This window comes from Oncorhynchus masou, chromosome 5 (assembly GCF_036934945.1).
Source record: "Oncorhynchus masou masou isolate Uvic2021 chromosome 5, UVic_Omas_1.1, whole genome shotgun sequence".
Lineage (NCBI taxonomy): Eukaryota > Metazoa > Chordata > Actinopteri > Salmoniformes > Salmonidae > Oncorhynchus > Oncorhynchus masou.
In genome coordinates this window covers 55,525,204-55,546,237 of record NC_088216.1, presented here as the reverse complement: position 1 = coordinate 55,546,237, position 21,034 = coordinate 55,525,204, and the positions used below count along the sequence as shown (strand labels likewise).

Sequence of the window (21,034 nt, the reverse complement as noted above, 5' to 3'; positions counted from 1 at the left end):
AATCTCCATAGACAAACAATGGTTGGAGAAGGGCCTTACGAAAGAGCTCAGTGACTTTCAATGTGGCATCGTCATAAGGTGTCACCTTTCCAACAAGTCTGTTCGTCAAATTTCTGCTCTGCTAGAGCTGCCCCAGTCAACTTTGGTAAGTATTGGAGGTAAGATATATATATATATATATATGCATACACACACAGAGAAAGTGAGGAACAAAACAGAGCATGAGAGAGAGAGAGCGAGAGAGAGAGCAGGAAGAGCACATCTGGACCGCTCATCTGTGTGGCATGCCGAGGTCATGAATCACTGCGACCGCAAACCCTTCATGTCCTATGTGACGACCACTGCCATTGGCTGCCTGCTCGACCGGGCCGCGTCGACTCAGCGAGCGAGGCCCGTTCATTCGCTGTCACACTCACACGCCAAGAGCCTCAGCAAACTATCAACTCTCCCTAGCTTCGTCTCTGAGGGCTAGGCGAGCTATAGCACTGGAGCGTTGACAAACACTCCTCAGACAGTGTCATATTACCAACAACATCTCTAGTGCACAGTCAAGGTTCCAATCTGATACACCGATAGGAAAATAAAATATTACATATTACAGAAAGAAAAAATATGCAACATCCATATTGGATGGATAACTAGCTAAAGGTCGTAGCTTCTATTCTAAGGGTTTCTGTGAAAATAACAGCAATAAGGGGGAGACAGACAACATATGCTCCAAAGAATTGTGGCAGTTTTAGAAGAGCTATATTTTTTTCGTTTTTACACACACACACGATAACTCTGGAAACAGGAAGTAGGTGATGTGGTGGCAGGAAGTGGAATGCCAATTTATTGTTTCCTCGCCACGGCAATACAGCCCCGGTCCTGTCGCTCCACTCTGACAAGGGCAGGCAGCACTTCACAACACAGCACACTGGAGCAGCCGTGTGTGTGTCTTTGTTGCTTGTGTGTGTGTTGCTTCATGGGTGTGTGTGTGTGTGATAGACATGTGTATCCATGTGTGTGCGCGCGCCTCTATCATATGTGTGTCCCATGTGTGCCTATGTGTCCATGTGTGCCTATGTGTCCATGTGTGCCTATGTGTCCATGTGTGCCTATGTGTCCATGTGTGCATGTGTCCATGTGTGCCTATGTGTCCATGTGTGCCTATGTGTCCATGTGGTGTGTGTGTGCGCGCGCGTCAGGCAGAGAAAGGGGGAGAATCTAGCTGAAGCTGTTGGAATTTCCTGCACATTCCTTTGGTTCAGAATCAGCACACATACACAGCAAGGCGAGCCGAAGGGCTCTACTGCTCAATTAGACAGGAACGGGGTGAGATGAGAGAGGGGGAGGGAAAGGGGAGGGATAGTGGTTTGAGGGTCAGGGGTGAAGTATCTCTAAACTCACGCAGTAGAGAGTGTGTGTGGTTAGTCTCTGTAGGTTGATGCATTAAAGCTGTCTACTTGTTTACCCCCCTCTGCCTCTGTTCTGACACACTGAACACCAGCTATGGCCACCACTGTGTGTGTGTGTGTGTGTGTGGGGGGGGGGGGGGGGGCTGATACGTTTCTACTATGAACATATGAAGTGTGTGTGAATTAATCATACTCATTAAAAACTGTAATGTTGTCAAGTGTGGTCCACAAGGGGACCTGTAATAAACAGGTATGTACCAGTACTGGATGTGGTGCTGTTTTTGTTCTGTTTCATAGTGGAAAGTCTCCTCTAAAACCAGGCCATGAGTGTGCAGTAAACTGGGGGAGGTAGGGAGGCAAGATGGGAGTGGAGGGAGGGGAAATGGGACAGGGAGGGGAGACTGGGAGAGAGGGGGGTGGACCTATAAGCTAAACACACGCTCATACACACATGGTTTTCCTTAGATCCACAGGCTCTGTTTTTCCTCTTAGTTTTTTTTACTGGAAGATAAATTGCTTCGGAATTTTTCCAAACTGGCCGTTACACAACTCCGGCTACAGTGTTAACACACCAACACGCACGAATTGCAGGCACACACACACTTCCTCTACGTGTAGAACTGCCACAGTATGTGTCATATTCAACTGGAGTTGGTGGTAGACAGAGGGAGATGTTGATGCTATGATGTAATGTGCCTGCTGTGTTGTAACAGTGTACTCCACTCAACTATTCATGCTGTAACAGAGGGTGGTACTCTATTGTACTAACTGTTTGCTGTTCTCACAGTGTAGATGTTAATGTACTTGAGGGTGTAGCTGTTGATGGTGTATTATCTGACTGTTACTCAACTTGAGCAGTGCGGTATGATACAATGTAGTGTACTAAAGTGTACTGTATAGTTACGGAGTAATACTATGCTGTATCTTACTGTACCATACTCTCCTACAGTGCACTCAGTGCAGGCAAAGTGAGGTGTATTATACTATAGTGAGGCAGATGTTGATATTGTACAGTACTATCATATAGGGTAACACTGTATATGGATAGTCCCATGTAGATTTTCAGTAGATGTTCAATAACTGTCAACAAAATTTAAACTAACCATCCACAAACCCTAACCCTTGTTGTACGTTTTTATTTAACTAGGCAAGTCAGTTATGAACAAATTCTTACTTACAACGACAGCCTACCCCGGCCAAACCCGGACGACGCTGGGCCAATTGTGCGCCGCCCTATGGGACTCCCAATCACGGCCGGTTGTGATACAGCCCGGGATCACAACCGGGACCTCTACGCCACTCGGGAACCCTATTCTAAACCTAACCCTAAATAAGTTGCTTATTAACAGATTGTCCATCTATATGGGACTTACTATCCAAAATAAGGTGTGACCTTTCATAGTGTATGGCATACTCTTCGACAGTGTACTCATGGTGCAGGCTGAGGGAGATGTTGATGTATTGTGTAGTATTATATTGTACTATAGAACTCACGGTGCAGGCTGAGGGAGGTGTTGATGTATTGTGTAGTATTATATTGTACTATAGTACTCACGGTGCAGGCTGAGGGAGTGATGTATTGTGTAGTCTTATATTGTACTATAGAACTCACGGTGCAGGCTGAGGGAGATGTTGATGTATTGTGTAGTATTATATTGTACTATAGAACTCACGGTGCAGGCTGAGGGAGGTGTTGATGTATTGTGTAGTATTATATTGTACTATAGTACTCACGGTGCAGGCTGAGGGAGTGATGTATTGTGTAGTCTTATATTGTACTATAGAACTCACGGTGCAGGCTGAGGGAGATGTTGATGTATTGTGTAGTATTATATTGTACAATAGTCCTCATGGTGCAGGCTGAGGGAGATGTATTGTGTAGTATTATATTGTACTATAGTACTCACGGTGCAGGCTGAGGGAGATGTTGATGACCCTCTCGTCAGCGAAGCTCTTGAGGTTGGGGATCTTGGCACACTTGAGGTGGGTGGAGGCGGGTGAGTCGCCCACGTGGATCCAGCAGACCTGCTCCTGAGCGTAGAGGAAGTCCATGGCGGTGGTCTGCTTGGTGGTGGTGGACAGCAGGCTGATCGTGGTGCCGCTCAGAGACGTGGCCTGGATGTTCTGACTGTTGGCGATCAGCAGCACCGAGTTCCTTTCTACTGGTACTAGGAGAGGAGTGGTGTGTAAAGGTAGGTGATCAACAAAGTGGTCAACTGTCACACCCTGGTCAAAATATATTATGTTTATCTTCATTTATTGGGTCAGGCCAGGTGTGACATGGGTTTATTGTGGTGTGTTTCGTCTTGGGGTTTTGTGGGGTGTATAGCGTAGTCTATGGCTGCCTGAGGCGGTTCTCAATCAGAGTCAGGTGATTATCGTTGTCTCTGATTGGGAACCATATTTAGGCAGCCATATTCTTTGAGTATTTCGTGGGTGATTGTTCCTGTCTCTGTGTTTGTTGTCACCGGATAGGCTGTATAGGTTTTCACGTTCCGTTTGTTGTTTTTGTATTGTTCGTTTTCAATCGTCATTAAATATGTATCAAAGATGCCACGCTGCATTTTGGTCCGCTCCTCCTTCAACAGAAGAACGCCCTTACATCAACAGGTCATAAGAACTCCACACAGTATATTTACACTAGATTGAAAGCCCCCTGGAAAGCATTGAGGGGACCGTTGAGGAAGAAAAAAAAGAGATGAGTGGTGGTAGTGGTGACAGGTGGTTAATACCTACCATTTTTGGCCTTGCAGGAGCGGTTGTCGGGCTGAGGCAGGTAGCCCTCCACACAGCTGCAGGTGTACGAGCCCTCTGTGTTGGTACAGGACTGGCTGCAGGTCCCGTACACACTGCACTCGTCAAAATCTGGCCACAACACACAGTAGATATTACACATGGGACAATCACTGGTTAGCTATAGTTATGGAGGATTTGTGCACTCTTTTTCATGGTCCTTTGACCAGGAATAATTGCCCACTAGACTTTTACAATTAGGTTAAACCTGGTATAGGCCAGGCCTACTGTTTAAAGCCAATAGCAGGCTGTAGGTTGTCACAGTGTCTAGAAGGCTAAAGGTTCTGGTTGGTGGAACTCACCTTTACATGTTTTGCCGTCCAGCCCTATTTCATATCCACTCTTACAGTAACACGCAGTGCCCGACGGAGTCACCGAACAGTTGTCCTGGCAACTCGACAGAGTGCAGTTGGCGGCGAATTCTGTAGAGAGACCGGGAGAGAGGGAGAAGAGATAGGAAAGGATACGTTAGAGTCACTTTGAGGAGCAATTGAGAGGCAATGTCTGTAGAAACAATGGATGGGCTGGAGGAGGGTAGAGGGTAGAGGGTAGATGAGTGGAGGAGCGGTGGAGAAGGGAGCAGGACACAGGAAGAGGGTATTGGCATGACAGAGAAAAGGGGAATTCATAAATATTCCGTAATTAAAAGGATGTTACTTTAAGCCTCCTGCTGTGTTCCGGTCGAATTGGACCAATTTACAAGTTCTCGCTCTGAAAAATGTAGTTCATTTAATAAGGATCCATGACTTTGTCCACACAGGGCCCCTGAACACACAAAATACATTTGGATGATTTTCATACAATTCTGGGTGGTTTATTTAACTTTTATACACCTGTGGTGTTCCCTGTCAAAAAATGACCAGACATTAGAAATGAATGGGTGAGACTACAATTAGTGAATAAAATTGAGTTCAGGCACATGCCCATTCATCAGAAGGACACTCACCCCACCCCAACCTCACTCCCCTTCTTGGCTTCCATGGAAACTCCCACGGGAACCACACCTGTTGTCATTCTCACTTACAATCGCAACATTGTTTCAATAATATATAGAACTTTTCTCACAGCTCTGGTATATAAAGCTTTTTTGAGGCATTGCTCACAATTCATTCTGGGGCAGCACAATGACCAAATGATATACTGTATGTGAGGATGTTGATCATATCTGATCATGACACTGGTGAGGAGGAGAGTCCTTGTTAAACTTTGACAAAAGTAGCCAGTGATAAATAGCACAATATATTTAATCTGAGTATTTTTTATAGTCAAAATAATCCATACATTACTTTTTTACTCAAAAACGAGTTGTATGAGCTCCAGTCAATGAGGCCTACAGGCCATAAAAAGCAAATAGAAGTTCAAAACTTGCAATGTTCACAAGAAAATAAATAAATAAAAAGACCTAACACAACATTAGGTGGTAATATATGTATTATTATGGATTTATAAATCAGTTATAATGGGGCGGTCAATGAAAGTAGGTTACTTTCATTTATTATTACCTTTATTTAACTAGGCAAGTCAGTCGAGAACAAATTCTTATTTTCAATGACTGCCTAGGAACAGTAGGTTAACTGCCTGTTCAGGGGCAGAACGACAGATTTGTACCTTGTCAGCTCGGGGATTTGAACTTGCAACCTTTTTGTTACTAGTCCAACGCTCTAACCACTAGGCTACCCTGCCGCTCATTGCTCATTGTGTCTGTTGCCTGTCACGTGTGCTCCCTCTCCAGCCTCTAGGTGACCAGGCTGGTCGTCATGGTGCAGACCTTTCACCATCGTTACTCGCACCTGCGCGTCAGACTCACCTGAACTCCATCACCTCCCTGATTACTACACACGGTAATCAGGGAGGTGGAGTCCAGGTGAGTCTGATGATGCGCAGGTGCGCGTAACGATGGTGAAAAGGTTTTCGCCATAACGACCAGCCTGGTATAAATAACTCCTCTTGGTTCCTTCCCTAGGTGTTATTGTTTCTGTTCCAGTGTTTAGTCTGTGCGTTGTTCATGTTTCTTGTTTTGCATTTATTTATTAAAACACTCACTCCCTGAACTTGCTTCCCGACTCAGTGCACATCGTTACACTGCCAAATAGCCTACTTGGCTTTCACAACTCTGGAAGACTGACTAGTTGGGGACAGCAGGTAGCCTAGCAGTTAGAGCATTGGAACAGTAACCAAAAAGTTGCTTGTCGAAACCCGAACTGGCAAGGTGGAAAATTTGCTCAGCCCTTGAGCAAGGCAGATAGCCGCCAACAACTACTGCTCTGATGATGTCAAAACCAGTTATGTATTAGGGGACGCTATTAAAATTTTTGGATGAAAAACGTTTTAAACAAGATATGTCACGAAAAGATGTTCGACTATGCATATAATTGACAGCTTTGGATAGAAAACACTGACGTTTCCAAAACAGCAAAGATAGTCTGAGTGCCACAGAACTGATGTTACAGGTGAAACCCAGATAAAAATCCAACCAGGAAGTGCCGCATTTTTTGAAACCGCCTCATGCCAATGATTCCTTATATGGCTGTGAATGAGCTACGAATGAGCTTACATTTTCCACGTATTCCCCAAGGTGTCTACAGCATTGTGACGTCTTTTTACGCATTTACATTGAAGAATAGCCGTAAGAGACCATATATAGCAAGTGGTCACATGGTGTCTCCCGCAGAAAATCTTGCGTAAAATACTGAGGTAGACAGTTTTCCAATCGCTTCTTATGAGAAACCAATTGCAGATGGATATATTATCGAATATATTTGTTAAAAACACCTTGAGGATGGATCCTAAACAACGTTTGCCGTGTTTGTCGATATTATGGAGCAAATTTTGAAAGTTTGGCGTTATAGTTGTAGCATTTTCCGGTGGAATTCTCAGCCAAGCATGATGAACAAACGGGAGCTATTTCACCTACAAAAATAATCTTTTTGGAAAAAAGGAACATTTGCTATCTAACTGGGAGTCTCCTGAGTGAAAGCATCTGAAGTTCTTCAAAGGTAAATGATTTAATTGCTTTTCTTATTTTTGAGAAAATGTTACCTACTGCCAGCAGAGCCTAGCATAGCATTATGCCATGATAAACTTACACAAATGCTTGTCTAGCGTTGGCTGTAACGCATATTTTTAAAATCTGAGATGACAGTGTTGTCAAAAAAAGGCTAAGCTTGTGTTTGAATATATTTATTTCATTTCATTTGCGATTTTCATGAATAGGAAAAGTTTCTAGGGGTATTTATGTCCGCTGCGTTATGCTAATTCGTTTAAGGCTATGATTACGATCCCGGATTGCTCGTCGCAAGAGGTTAAGGCAGCCCCGCCACCTCTCTGTTTTGGTTAAAAATGGAAGATACATTTCGGTTGAATGCATTCAGTTGTGCAACTGACTATTAATACTATGCATGCCAGTCTCTCCTGACTTATTGTTGGAGGTAAGACTGAATGCATCACTCCGGTTTTTTATTTGGAAATTCCCAATTTTTTACGTAGTCAACTTTCATACAGCACCGACATGACACCAGGGGACTTTTCACAGTCCCCAGGTCCAGTATTATACAAAGCCATGAGTGCATGCAACTCCCATCTTTTACAGAGCAAGTGAACAGCAAACATGGTTTAAATAAACAAATTAAGCAACACCTCACGGCACAACGCCTCTCCCCCATGTGACATACTTGTTGTGTGTATGTACTGACATGTATGTGTAACACATACTACATGTTAATGTTTTTAAATGTCGATTGTAAAGTCTTTTGTCTGAAATGCATTTTTCGTTGTGTCGGACCTCAGTAATACTAGCTGTCACTAATGGGGATCATAATAAATAAAAATACAAATCGGAATCCTCTTCCCTTTCCCTAGCTCAGGTTTGTTGCCATGTAAACTCAGCAAAAAAAGAAACATCCCTTTTTCAGGACCCCGTCTTCCAAAGATAATTCGTAAAAATCCAAATAACTTCACAGATCTTCCTTGTAAAGGGTTTAAAATCTGCTTCCCATGCTTGTTCAATGAACCAAACAATTAATGAACATGCACCAGTGGAACGGTCGTTAAGACACTAACAGCTTACAGACGGTAGGCAATTAAAATTTAGGACACTAAAGAGGCCTTTCTACTGACTCTGAAAAACAGCAAAAGAAAGATGCCCAGCATCCCTGCACATATGTGTAAATGTGCCTTAGGCATGCTGCAAGGAGGCATGAGGACTGCAGATGTGGCCAGGGCAATAAATTACAATGTCTGTACTGTGAGACACCTAAGACAGCGCTACAGGGAAACAGGACAGACAGCTGATTGTCCTCGCAGTGGCAGATCACATGTAACACCTGCACAGGATTGGTACATCTGAACATCACACCTGCGGTACAGGTACAGGATGGTAACAACTGCCTGAGTTACACCAGGAACGCACAATCCCTCCATCAGTGCTCAGACTGTCCGCAATAGGCTGAGAGGGGCTGGACTGAGGTCTTGTAGGCTGTTGTAAGGCAGGTCCTCACCAGACATTACCGGCAACAATGTCACCTATGGGCACAAACCCACTGTCACTGGACCAGACAGGACTGGCAAAAAGTGCTCTTCACTGACGAGTCGCGGTTTTGTCTCACCAGGGTTGATGGTCGGATTGGTGTTTATCGTCGCAGGAATGAGCGTTACACTGAGGCCTGTACTCTGGAGCAGGATCGATATGGATGTGGAGGGTCCGTCATGGTCTGGGGCGGTGTGTCACAGCATCATCTGACTGAGCTTGAACCGCAAGTCCATGAGGAGATGATGCACTGCAGTACTTAATGCAGCTGGTGGCCACACCAGAGACTGACTTACTTTTGATTTTGACCCCCCCCCCCCCTTTGTTCAGGGACATATTATTTAATTTCTGTGGAACTTGTTCAGTTTATGTTTCAGTTGTTGAATCTTATGTTCATCAAATATTTACACATTAAGTTCGCTGAAAATAAACGCAGTTGACAGTGAGAGGACGTTTCTTTTTTGCTGAGTTTAGGTTGATCATCTTTACCTTAGATATGTCTTTCCATCATGGACAATAAATCACTAAAAACTGCAAAAAAGTAATTTTATATGTTGGAATCAGTAGCCCAGGCTCTAGCCATATAGGACAGTGTGTCACACCAGACCCAGAGCTGGGGGCTTGCCTCTGGGCATAGGGAAGCAGGAAAGCCTGGGGATAAAAAAAAAAAAAAAATGGGCCCCTGGGCCTTGGAAAAAGTGCACCTCTCAGCTTCCTATGGGTAATCAATGCTCCCAAAACCCAGTGAACTGTACTCACACCCAAGAGATGAGAAGTCAGTGCATGTAGGAGTGTATGTGTGCATGTTAAAGAGTGGGTGGTTTTAGTGAGTGGGAGAGTAGGTTGTGTGAGGTGTGTGTGTTGTGTGTGGGTGTTTAGTGGTTGGTAAAGGGATATACAGAGAGCTGGCCCTAGCTACGGGCATCCACACACCCCATCACATACACAATGGGGTTTTTGTGTGCCTGACCAGGGAGAGAAATCCACAGGCAAACACTGCAGCCCGGCACTAATCAATCCCTCATAGGCAGGACAGGCCTGTGCCAAGGCGGACCTCAAACACACACACAACCACACACATTGAATCATTCATTCATACACGCCTTAATATTGCTGTCACACGCTCACACAATGACACAACTCTCATCTCACGGAGTCATGAGTTGTCACCACTACATCCTGTGAGAAAACCTGTGTATGCCGGGCCAGTGTTCTGAGTCAGAGCAGCAGAGACAAAACAGCAGCGGTCACATTAGACCTGGATAATATCTATCACTCACACCATTTAAGGGCAACATCAGCCCATTCACACTGTCACTGTACAGAGAGGGGAGAGAAAGGAGGGGAAAGAGAGAAGAGAGAGAAAGAGAATGAGAGGTAGAAGGAAAGGGAGAGAAGAGGGGAGGGGGAAATACACTGCTCAAAAAAATAAAGGGAACACTTAAACAACACAATGTAACTCCAAGTCAATCACACTTCTGTGAAATCAAACTGTCCACTTAGGAAGCAACACTGATTGACAATAAATTCCACATGCTGCTGTGCAAATGGAATAGACAACAGGTGGAAATTATAGGCAATTCGCAAGACACCCCCAATAAAGGAGTGGTTCTGCAGGTGGTGACCACAGACCACTTCAGTTCCTATGCTTCCTGGCTGACGTTTTGGTCACTTTTGAATGCTGGCATTGCTTTCATTCTAGTGGTAGCATGAGACAGAGTCTACAACCCACACGAGTGGCTCAGGTAGTGCAGCTCATCCAGGATGGCACATCAATGAGAGCTGTGGCAAGAAGGTTTGCTGTGTCTGTCAGCGTAGTGTCCAGAGCATGGGGGCGCTACCAGGAGACAGGCCAGTACATCAGGAGACGTGGAGGAGGCCGTAGGAGGGCAACAACCCAGCAGCAGGACCGCTACCTCCGCCTTTGTGCAAGGAGGAGCACTGCCAGACCCCTGCAAAATGACCTCCAGCAGGCCACAAATGTGCATGTGTCTGCTCAAACGGTCAGAAACAGACTCCATGAGGGTGGTATGAGGGTCCGACGTCCACAGGTGGGGGTGGTGCTTACAGCCCAACACCGTGCAGGACGTTTGGCATTTGCCAGAGAACACCAAGATTGGCAAATTCGCCACTGGCGCCCTGTGCTCTTCACAGATGAAAGCAGGTTCACACTGAGCACATGTGACAGACGTGACAGTCTGGAGACGCCGTGGAGAACGTTCTGCTGCCTGCAACATCCTCCAGCATGACCAGTTTGGCAGTGGGTCAGTCATGGTGTGGGGTGGCATTTCTTTGGGAGGCCGCACAGCCCTCCATGTGCTCGCCAGAGGTAGCCTGACTGCCATTAGGTATTGAGATGAGATCCTCAGACCCCTTGTGAGACCATATGCTGGTGCAGTTGGCCCTGGGTTCCTCCTAATGCAAGACAATGCTAGACCTCATGTGGCTGGAGTGTGTCAGCAGTTCCTGCAAGAGGAAGGCATTGATGCCATGGACTGGCCCGCTCGTTCCCCAGACCTGAATCCAATTGAGCACATCTGGGACATCATGTCTTGCGCCATCCACCAACGCCACGTTGCACCACAGACTGTCCAGGAGTTGGCAGATGCTTTGGTCCAGGTCTGGGAGGAGATCCCTCAGGAGACCATCCGCCACCTCATCAGGAGCATGCCCAGGCATTGTAGGGAGGTCATACAGGCACGTGGAGGCCACACACACTACTGAGCCTCATTTTGACTTGTTTTAAGGACATTACATCAAAGTTGGATCAGCCTGTAGTGTGGTTTTCCACGTTAATTTTGAGTGGGACTCCAAATCCAGACCTCCATGGGTTGATAAATTTGATTTCCATTGATAATTTGTGTGATTTTGTTGTCAGCACATTCAACTATGTAAAGAAAAAAGTATTTAAATAAGAATATTTCATTCAGATCTAGGATGTGTTATTTTAGTGTTCCCTTTATTTTTTGAGCAGTGTAGATAGAGAGGTAGAGGGAAAGGGAGAGAAGAGGGGAGAGAGGGAAATAGAGAGGTAGAGGGAACTGAAGTTTCAAATTAAGAGTTTGTTCTTAAAGGTGGGGCACCTAAAGTAGCTGGCTTCCTTGTTTGTTTTCCACAGTTCAGAACAGTATCGTTGAGTAGCACAAAATATGAAACACAAGTCAGCACATTTGCCCATTGCTGGTGGCAATCCATAGCTACATTGCTTTATCAAACTTCTGAAAGCTCTGTAAAAGCACTAACAGGTGTAACTTACAAGATCCCCCATAAATCACACCACCACCTCAATGTCAATGGGGGTACCGTGACGCAGAAACACCAATGGGACATAAGCCCCATTGCAGGTCAAGGTACAACGAATGTATAAAACATTAAAGGACACCTGCTCGATCCATGACATAGACTGACCAGGTGCATCCAGGTGAAAGCTATGATCCCTTATTGATGTCACTTGTTAATTCCACATAAAAATCAGTGTAGATGGGGAGGACACAGGTTAAAGAAGGATTTTCAAGCCTTGAGACATGATTGCGTATGTGTGTCATTCAGAGGGTGAATGGGCAATACAAAAGATGTCGGTGCCTTTGAACAGGGGTTATGGTATTAGGTGCATCGGTTGTGTCAAGAACTGCAACGTTGCTGTGTTTTTCCACGCTCAACAGTTTCCTGTGTGTATCAAGACAAGGTCCACCACCCAAAAGCCAACTTCACACAATTGTGGAATCATCATTGGGAGGGTGGGGGGTATTGATGTAAGCACTCTGATAACCATGAGGAACGTATGAAGTATGGGTAACCCCACTAACCTGCCATTTGACTACCTGGGAAGATGAAAGCTGGCCTATGGAGATGCGCACACCCATACCACTCAAAGCCCTGCCAGCGTGAAGCGGCATGACAATTTGATTCCCGCCTCTCTCCGTGTTACTGCCATAAATATTTAATCCTTCTGAAGGGGTGGAAGGATGAAGGGATGGAAGGATGGGAATTGAGGTGACAGGTGTCTCATGGGATCCAAAGTGGTTGTGGTGTTGACCACACTTAAAATCCTAGTGTTACACTAACACGTGTGTGTGTGTGTGTGTGTGTGTGTGTGTGTGTGTGTGTGTGTGTGTGTGTGTGTAAGAGAGGGAGTATGTGTTAGTGTGACTACAGTATGTATTGAAGTGAATGCGGGTGTGGACATTTCCCTGTGCACACAGTACAGAAGCACTGTATAACAGATACTCAGATATTCTAGTCTAGTATTAGGTAGTGAAGGGGGGGGGGGAATTGGTAGTTACATATCACAATATTATTTTGAACGATATTATATTGATACTTAGACTCCATATGTCGATTTGTAAAAAATAATGTTTGTTTTTGCTCGGTAGATTATTTGCTATTTTGCACAAAAACTCTTGTATTTTTCATCCTATAGCCTGTTCTTTTTAAATAGTGAGCCAACATGTTTTCAGCACTTTTCTTTCCATGACTGATCAAAATGTATTTTCTCATGCTCGCTCTTGTCCATCTGCAGCAGACATGGTGAGCACTATGTTTGGAACATTAAATCGCAGTATGGAATCACATTACATATCGTATCGGCAGCTAAGTACCATGATAATATTGTATCGTGAGGTCCCTGGTAATTCCCAGCCCTTAGTACTAGGGTACTATTTTTTTACCCCCCTTTCGAATTTATGCCGTTGGCCAACCATGACCCATTCATGGATTGTACCAGCCATGGGTATTAGACAACCTTTAGTGCTTCAGCTAACACCAATCTATCCAGCCATCCTGTCCTCTAGCTCACCCGTCCAATAAAGATCCACTGGCTTTTCACACAGTCCCGTTTTTCTTTCTCTCCATTTAGTCAACCAAATCAGAATCAGCACGTGTTTTCAGTTAAGAACTTTCGTTGGCACAGTTATTTTGGAAAATAGGTAATCAAGGCTGGATAATCATGATGAGTGTGCTCCCAGTTTTTGTTTTGGAAAAGCCAGAGTCACAGTGTGAACACAGAAACAAACTGACACACACGTTTAGAAGTCTGATCCGCTTTATACACTCACACCCAACACTCAAACCTTCTTACAGAGCTGTAGCTAAGGTATGGGCAGTATAGTCATGACAACAACACCTCCCATGAGAAACAACATAACAGTGTGATAATACAGATGGGCAGAAAGAGAGAGAAAGGGGTGGGGGGGGGCTAATTTAAAGAGGGGGATGTAAGAGGAGTGGTACCAAGATTAGAGAGAGGGGGAAATGGAAAAGAGAGCAATGGGGACAGCTTTCTATAGCCTTACATTAGACGAGGACAAAGACCTTGGCAAACAATTTGCTTAATTTAAAATTATTTTTTTTTAATGTATAACTTGTCTGTCCACTCTGTCCTATACATTAAGCACATTCAGGTCAATAATAGTTCAGAATAGGCCAGAAATGGGAGAAATACTGTAGGTAGCCAGACTTGCAAAACCCCAAGGGAATTCAACAATGCTTGGTGGAAAAAAATCAGTTTATTATAATCCTACATATGTTTTTCTACATGTAAAATCTGCAGTAATCCGTAATCATAATTCAATTTTATAGACGGAGTAATGTCTGATGTGGGCAGCATGTATGTTCTGTGTACATTAATGTGGGGGTAGGACGGTAAGCCTTAGTGCATGGCCATGCTAGAATCAATCTGCCATGACCAGGCCACCTCCCCTTCATTGTTATGCTGCAATATTCCCTGGCTGGGCGGAGATTGTATGGGGGAGGGTTAGGCGACAAATACAATGCACTGTACTATCTGTACAGGCTACTTGAATAGGGGGAGATGGAGGGAGAGGCAGGGAGGGAGGAAGTGAGGGTGGGTGTGTGTGCAGTACCTCTGCAGTGCGGCCCCTCGTCCCAGCCATCGGTACAGTCCGGAACGCCGTTGCATAGTTTGCTCATGTGGATACACAGCTCTATCCCCCCACACTGGTACTCGTTGGGTGGGCACCGCGACACACGGCTGTGCGGACCTGAAACACAGGCAGGGACAAAACATGATTTAGACCAGGGATCCCCAACTGGCGGTCCAATTTAATTTGGCCTCCCAAGTTCTGAGAAACATAATATTTGTATTTAATTAGTTTTTTTAATGTTGGACATAAAAGACCGTAAGAACACCAGCAAATCAGTTCCGTTATTTCAATTTTGGAAATCTGAAAATATTCCCACCCATAATAGAGATATAAAAATATAAAAATGTCAGCAAGGTTTGAAATGATTATGCTTTAGTCAAATGTGTTCTGTTTGGGCTTCTTGCGATCCATTTTCAGTCTACAAATGATTTATAATTATATCTCAGCCCCCTGACCATCCACTCAAGAAGCATGTGGCTGAATGCAGTTGATGATCCCTGATTTCGACCAACATTAACAAAGGCCTGTACTGCACCTTTTCAATGAACCTCTATCCCTCCTCTCCTTTCCAATCTTTCCCTGTTGTAGTGTTCTACCACCACTCTTCCTTCAAACTCCATCACATCATCCTGATTCTATATACAGATGTGCCCTGTGCAGCAGTTTTAGACAAAGGTTCAACCACAGAGGAACGTGTACAACTCTTGGGGAATAAACAGTGAACCGTTGTCTAAGAGTCTGCTTTGTCAGGGCACAGCAGGGGGAAGTGCAAACACATCATTACCCTGGTTGAGATTGGCCAAATTACTACCACACACACACACACACACGAGGGGGGAAAAAATAATACCAGCCTTCAGCTCTGGTCAGTGTGAAATTGGTGGTATGACAACGTACTGTATGCCGAGACAGGGAAGCAGAGGAGGGGTTAAACAAATGGGAAATGTGAAGTTTAGACTGTAGGTCAGAGTTTCTTGGTCCTGGGGACCCACATGGGTGCACTATTTGTTCTGGCCCAGAATGAAGGCGACGCCTCAGATTCAATTGATCATCTCACCAAGCCCTTGATTAACTGAATCAGGTGTGTTGTTAATGGGCAGGAACAAAACAGTGCAACACAATAATGCCCCAGGACGAGGAAGCTGTAGTTCAGAAAGGCCTGTTCGAGGAAGCTACGCTCTCCGAGATGCTTCATCTGTATTGCTTTATTTAATAGAAATCTGTTTAAAAGGCTAATCGTCTTCTTACTAGAGTGCTTAGGGCCTCAGCGAAGACTCCTGCCCAGGGCTGCCCAGCTACAGTGGACTAGACCAAAACAGGGCTTTGCCCACAAGTGGGACTCAGTGAATGACTCAGCAGATTATATTTGGAACTCGAGGCCAACCACGCCACCAGACTGACTGTTCCCCAGGACCAGCCAATCCTCCAGTCTGTCTGTCGCCCAAAACATCACGTTTCAAATCTCCCCAGTCCTCCCCTGTCCACATCCATTTGGAGTTGTATTAGGTTAAAGACATTTCAATGTGAAATTGTTGCTGAACAGAGGGCTTACGATTTTAATTTACGACACTAACGCCTATTAGAAAATATAAACATACAGTTGAAGTCAGAAGAATACATACACCTTAGCCAAATACATTTAAACTCAGTTTCACAATTCCAGACTTTTAATCCTAGTAAAAATCCCATGTCTTAGGTCAGTTAGAATAAAGTGGTGATCCTAAGAATGTGAAATAATAGTAGAGAGAACAATTTATTTCAACTTTTACTCATTTCATCACATTCCCAGTGGGTCAGAAGCTTACATACACTCAATTAGTGTTTGGTAGCATTGCCTTTAAATTGTTTAACTTGGGTCAAAAACGTTCCAGGTAGCCTTCCACAAGCTTCCCATAAGAGGTTGGGTGAATTTTGGCCCATTCCTCCTGACAGAGCTGGTGTAACTGACTCAGGTTTGCAGGCTTCCTAGCTCACACACGCTTTGTCAGTTCTGCCCACAAATGTTCTATATGATTGAGGTCATGGCTTTGTGATGGCCACTCCAATACCTTGACTTTGTTGTCCTTAAGCCATTTTGCCACAACTTTGGAAGTATGCTTGGGGGCATTGTCCATTTGGAAGACCCCTTCGTGACCAAGCTTTAACTTCCTGACTGATGTCTTGATGTTGCTTCAATATATCCACATATTTTCCTACCTCATGATGCCATCTATTTTGTGAAGTGCACCAGTCCCTCCTGCAACAAAGCACCCCCACATCATGATGCTGCCACCCCCGTGCTTCACGGTTGGGATGGTGTTCTTCGGCTTGCAAGTATCCCCCTTTTTCCTCCAAACATAACAATTGTCATTATGGCCAAACAGTTCTATTTGTGTTTCATCAGACCAGAGTGCATTTCTCCAAAAAGTACGATCTTTGTCCCCATGTGCAGTTGCAAACCGTAGTCTGGCTTTTTTATGGCGGTTTTGGAGCAGTGGCTTCTTTCTTCCTTGCTGAGTGGCCTTTCAGGTTATGTCGATGTATGACTTATTTTACTGTGGATATAGATACTTTTGTACCGGTTTCCTCCAGCATCTTCACAAGGTCCTTTGCTGCTGTTCTGGGATTGATTTGCACTTTTCGCACCAAAGTACATTCATCTCTAGGAGACAGAAAGCATCTCCTTCCTGAGTGGTATGACAGCTGCGGGGCACCATGGTGTTTATACTTGATGACTTTTGTTTGTACAGATGAACGTAGTACCTGCGTTTGGAAATTGCTGCCAAGGATGAACCAGACTTGGAGGTCTACAATTTTGTTTCAGAGGTCTTGGCCAATTTATTTTGATTTTCCAATGATGTCAAGCAAAGAGGCACTGAGTTTGAAGGTAGGCCTTGAAATACATCCACAGGTACATCTCCAATTGACTCAAATGTCAATTAGCCTAGCAGAAGCTTCTAAAGCCATGACTTCATTTTCTGCAATTTTCCAGGCTGTTTAAAGGTACAGTCAACTTAGTGTTTGTAAACTTCTGACACACTGGAATTGTAATAGAGAATTCTAAGTGAAATAATCTGTCTGTAAACAATTGGAGAAATGACTTGTGTCATGCACAAAGTAGATGTCCTAACAGACTTGCCAAAACTATAGTTTGTTAACAAGACATTTGTGGAGTGGTTGAAAAATGAGTTTGAATGACTCCAACCTAAGTGTTTGTATACTTCCCACTTCAACTGTATATGTTACATTAAAGTAGGATGCAGTAAAATGTTTTCCTAGGATGTTTGTGATGCTAAAGCTGTAACTATGGCCATGTCTAGACTTCAAAGTTCATGCAGTTATTGTATTCTGATCATTGAATTCCGAAAGCGTCCTGCGTCTACACCTACATGTAAACGTGTCTACCCTGTCCACATTGTGTTCGGATTCCCTTGTCACGCGCTATATTCAAATGCAGTATGCAGTCTGCAAACGGTGGAACAGGCTAAATCTGATAATCACACAACTTGATGGCAGTCGTCAACTCCTGTAGCTAACTAGCCAGCTAACCTCTGTAGCTTGCCAGCAAGCTAGCTAGCAAAGCTAAATAAGTTTGTTGGCTAGCATTTATGAAGCCATCAGACATTCCTCAGATGCCAGGAACGCATTTCCTCCAACGTTTGATGAAAAAAAAAAAGTTGCCTCTCGCTCCTAAAAACAGACGTTTTCTGACTTGTGGGCGAAGTGCTGATGACGTTGCCCAATATATGCGCTTTCGAAAGCCTGAATGTGCCCAGACTGAGGAGAAATGTGCACACAACCCCCTTCTGAAGTAGTTAGCCAGATCTGAACACAATCCAAACACGATAAGGCTTTTATAGATCTGTCTTTTCAATGTGACCTTCATATTGTGATAGCAGAAGTCACATGCAAGTGTCAAGTGTAGACACGGTCTATGTGCTGTACACTGCTTTGATGTTGCGCAACACGGTTTACTGAAATGGTGTTGCTGTGCCTGTTATTTGTATGAAATCATTGTTTGTGCGAGCATAGCATCATGTTCGGAGAGTGCTTAGAAATCTGGGACAAAAACCTAAAGTCCTGGGTGGTCAGCTGCATCTTGTATTTTTTATTCACTCAGACAGATTGGATGGACACATCTCTCCTGTTAGTCCCTCTCCACGTTTCAGTTCTTTACACAATACCATGAACATTGCCTGGGCTTACATGGGAGAGTTCAAGGAATAGGTAACAAAGAAACTCATGGCCTCCAAAACAAAGCTTGCTAACCTTGAAGAACAGGGGATGAGTTTGTACTGATAATTATGGCTAATTGGTCCATATTTTCAACTGCAAACTGAATACAAACATAACTCCTGCTAACTGCTAATTAGCTGAAAGATGAGCCTTCACTGTAACTTAATGCCAACCTTGGAGATCTGTAAGTGTTGCCCAAAAGTAGCATTCTATGATTAGTAACACTTCAAGGGGAAACATTTGTTTACAGACACGAGCAAAATGTTCCCCCTCGTTGAATGGTATTTTTCAGGATCTTTCAGATGTAAATGAGAGTCTGTGGGGTACAAAGTCTGGAACTGAACGCTCCCTTCTCTTAGGGGTCCATCTCTCTCCGCCCACACGAAAAACCAAACTGTTGGTCTTGGCAATCTCTCCCCCATCCCTCTCCCCCTCCCATATCGCTCCCTTTTCTAACATCTGCTGACCCATTTACAAAAAAATAATCTAAAACATGGGGCAGAATGTGGGGAGAAAAGGGGGATAAAGAAAGGTAAATGGAGAGTGAGAAGCAAGAGAAAGAGAGTGGGAGAGAGCGAGAAAAAGGCTAAAGAGGGGAAAAAGGGATCACCTCATGCACAGTAAGCTGAGTGAGCCCCACAAGGCTCCATTCTAAAGGTAGCTGGCAGGGCTTTGGTGGAAAACGCACTGCTAATGTGAATCAGACAGCCTCTTATTTAACATTCCTCGGTTGGGAAGAACCAGGTTAGAGAAACCCAGGCAGACAGGAAAACCGGAGCTCATTCTCTCATCAGGACTCATCAGTTAAAAACAGTTCAACAGGTTTAGTGTTAAACACCAACTAGTTTCTCTTAATGTCTGACTATTGCAAAATCGCAGCTGACTTTCAAAAGACACTGGCCAAAGGGTATCTGTAGTTTTCAATGAGTCTTCGGCTCGGCCAGGGAGAAACATGGTGAATTAAAATTATCCTGGTGTCTCCATCAGCATGACTCTGTTGGGCTGTCTTTGTGATAATGTCATGAGGTTGGTGGTGGCGTGGTGACTATACTTTTCCTCTAGAGCCTGGTGGAGGACTAGGGGATCAACGACTAAAGAAATGCTATACACAGTGTTTCCTGACCGCTCCAGTCTCAGCCTTCAATATTTATGCTGCAGTAGTTTGCGTCGGGGGGCTAGGGTCAGTCTGTTATATCTGGAGTAGTTCTCCTGTCTTATCCAGTGTCCTGTGTGAATTTAAGTATGCTCTCTAATTCTCCCTCTCTCGGAGGACCTGAGCCCTAGGACCATGCGTCAGGACTATCTGGTCTGATGACTCCTTGCTGTCCCCAGTCCACCTGGCCGTGCTGCTGCTCCAGTGTCAACTGTTCTGCCTGCGGCTACGGAACACTGACCTGTTCACCGGACATGCTTCCTGTCCCAGACCTGCTGTTTTCAACTCCCTAGAGACTGCAGGAGCGGTAGAGATACTCTTAATGATCGGCTATGAAAAGCCAACTGACATGTACTCCTGAGGTGCCGACTTGCTGCACCCTCGACAACTACTGTGATTATTATTATTTGACCATGCTGGTTATCTATGACAGTTTGAAAAACGCGGCCATGTTCTGTTATAATCTCCACCCAGCACAGCCAGAAGAGGACTGGCCAGCCCTCATAGCCTGGTTCCTCTAGGTTTCTTCCTAGGTTCTGGCCTTTCTTGGCAATTTTTCCTAGCCACCATGCTTCTACACCTGCATTGCTTGCTGTTTGGGGTTTTAGGCTGGGTTTCTGTACAGCACTTTGAGATATCAGCTGATGTACAAAGGGCTATATAAATACATTTGATTTGAGTTTCCCATGCACATTAGAGGGAGGCCTTTACCAGTGAAGGTCAAGATGGTACCACAGACATCATAGAGTCAGCTACATCAAACACCTGGGGCCCTCATTTATAAATATTACATATGTACAAAATATACCCCAAAACATGCATGCACCAGTTTTCACACAAAGGTTGGCATTTATAAAAACTGACCTTGACGTGAGAATGTTCTTACCTCAATGCAAACTGTAGACCACGCATAAGCCTATGCACAATTCAATGTGGTTAAAGTATTGCATTGCAAGCAGGCAAATCATATTTTGTGCAAATGCGGGGATTGATGTAACATGCAACAATTTCAAAGATTTTACTGAGTTACAGTTCAAATAAGGAAATCGGTAAATTGAATAAATTAATT

The 21,034-nt window shown here is 44.4% G+C and overlaps 1 protein-coding gene across 4 annotated transcripts in view; it reads right to left on the bottom strand.

Moving 5' to 3' along the window:
* LOC135539899 (low-density lipoprotein receptor-related protein 1-like) overlaps window positions 1-21,034 on the bottom strand; it is a 191,066-nt gene that overhangs the window by 104,583 nt on the left and 65,449 nt on the right. For all 4 annotated transcript variants that reach the window (XM_064966133.1, XM_064966135.1, XM_064966134.1 and 1 more), the window contains exons 3-6: window positions 14,577-14,714; window positions 4,493-4,612; window positions 4,134-4,262; window positions 3,305-3,565 (exon numbers count right to left, since the gene is read on the bottom strand). In XM_064966133.1, the coding sequence (XP_064822205.1) occupies window positions 3,305-3,565; window positions 4,134-4,262; window positions 4,493-4,612; window positions 14,577-14,714 (648 nt within the window). The remainder of the gene's footprint in view (window positions 1-3,304; window positions 3,566-4,133; window positions 4,263-4,492; window positions 4,613-14,576; window positions 14,715-21,034) is intronic.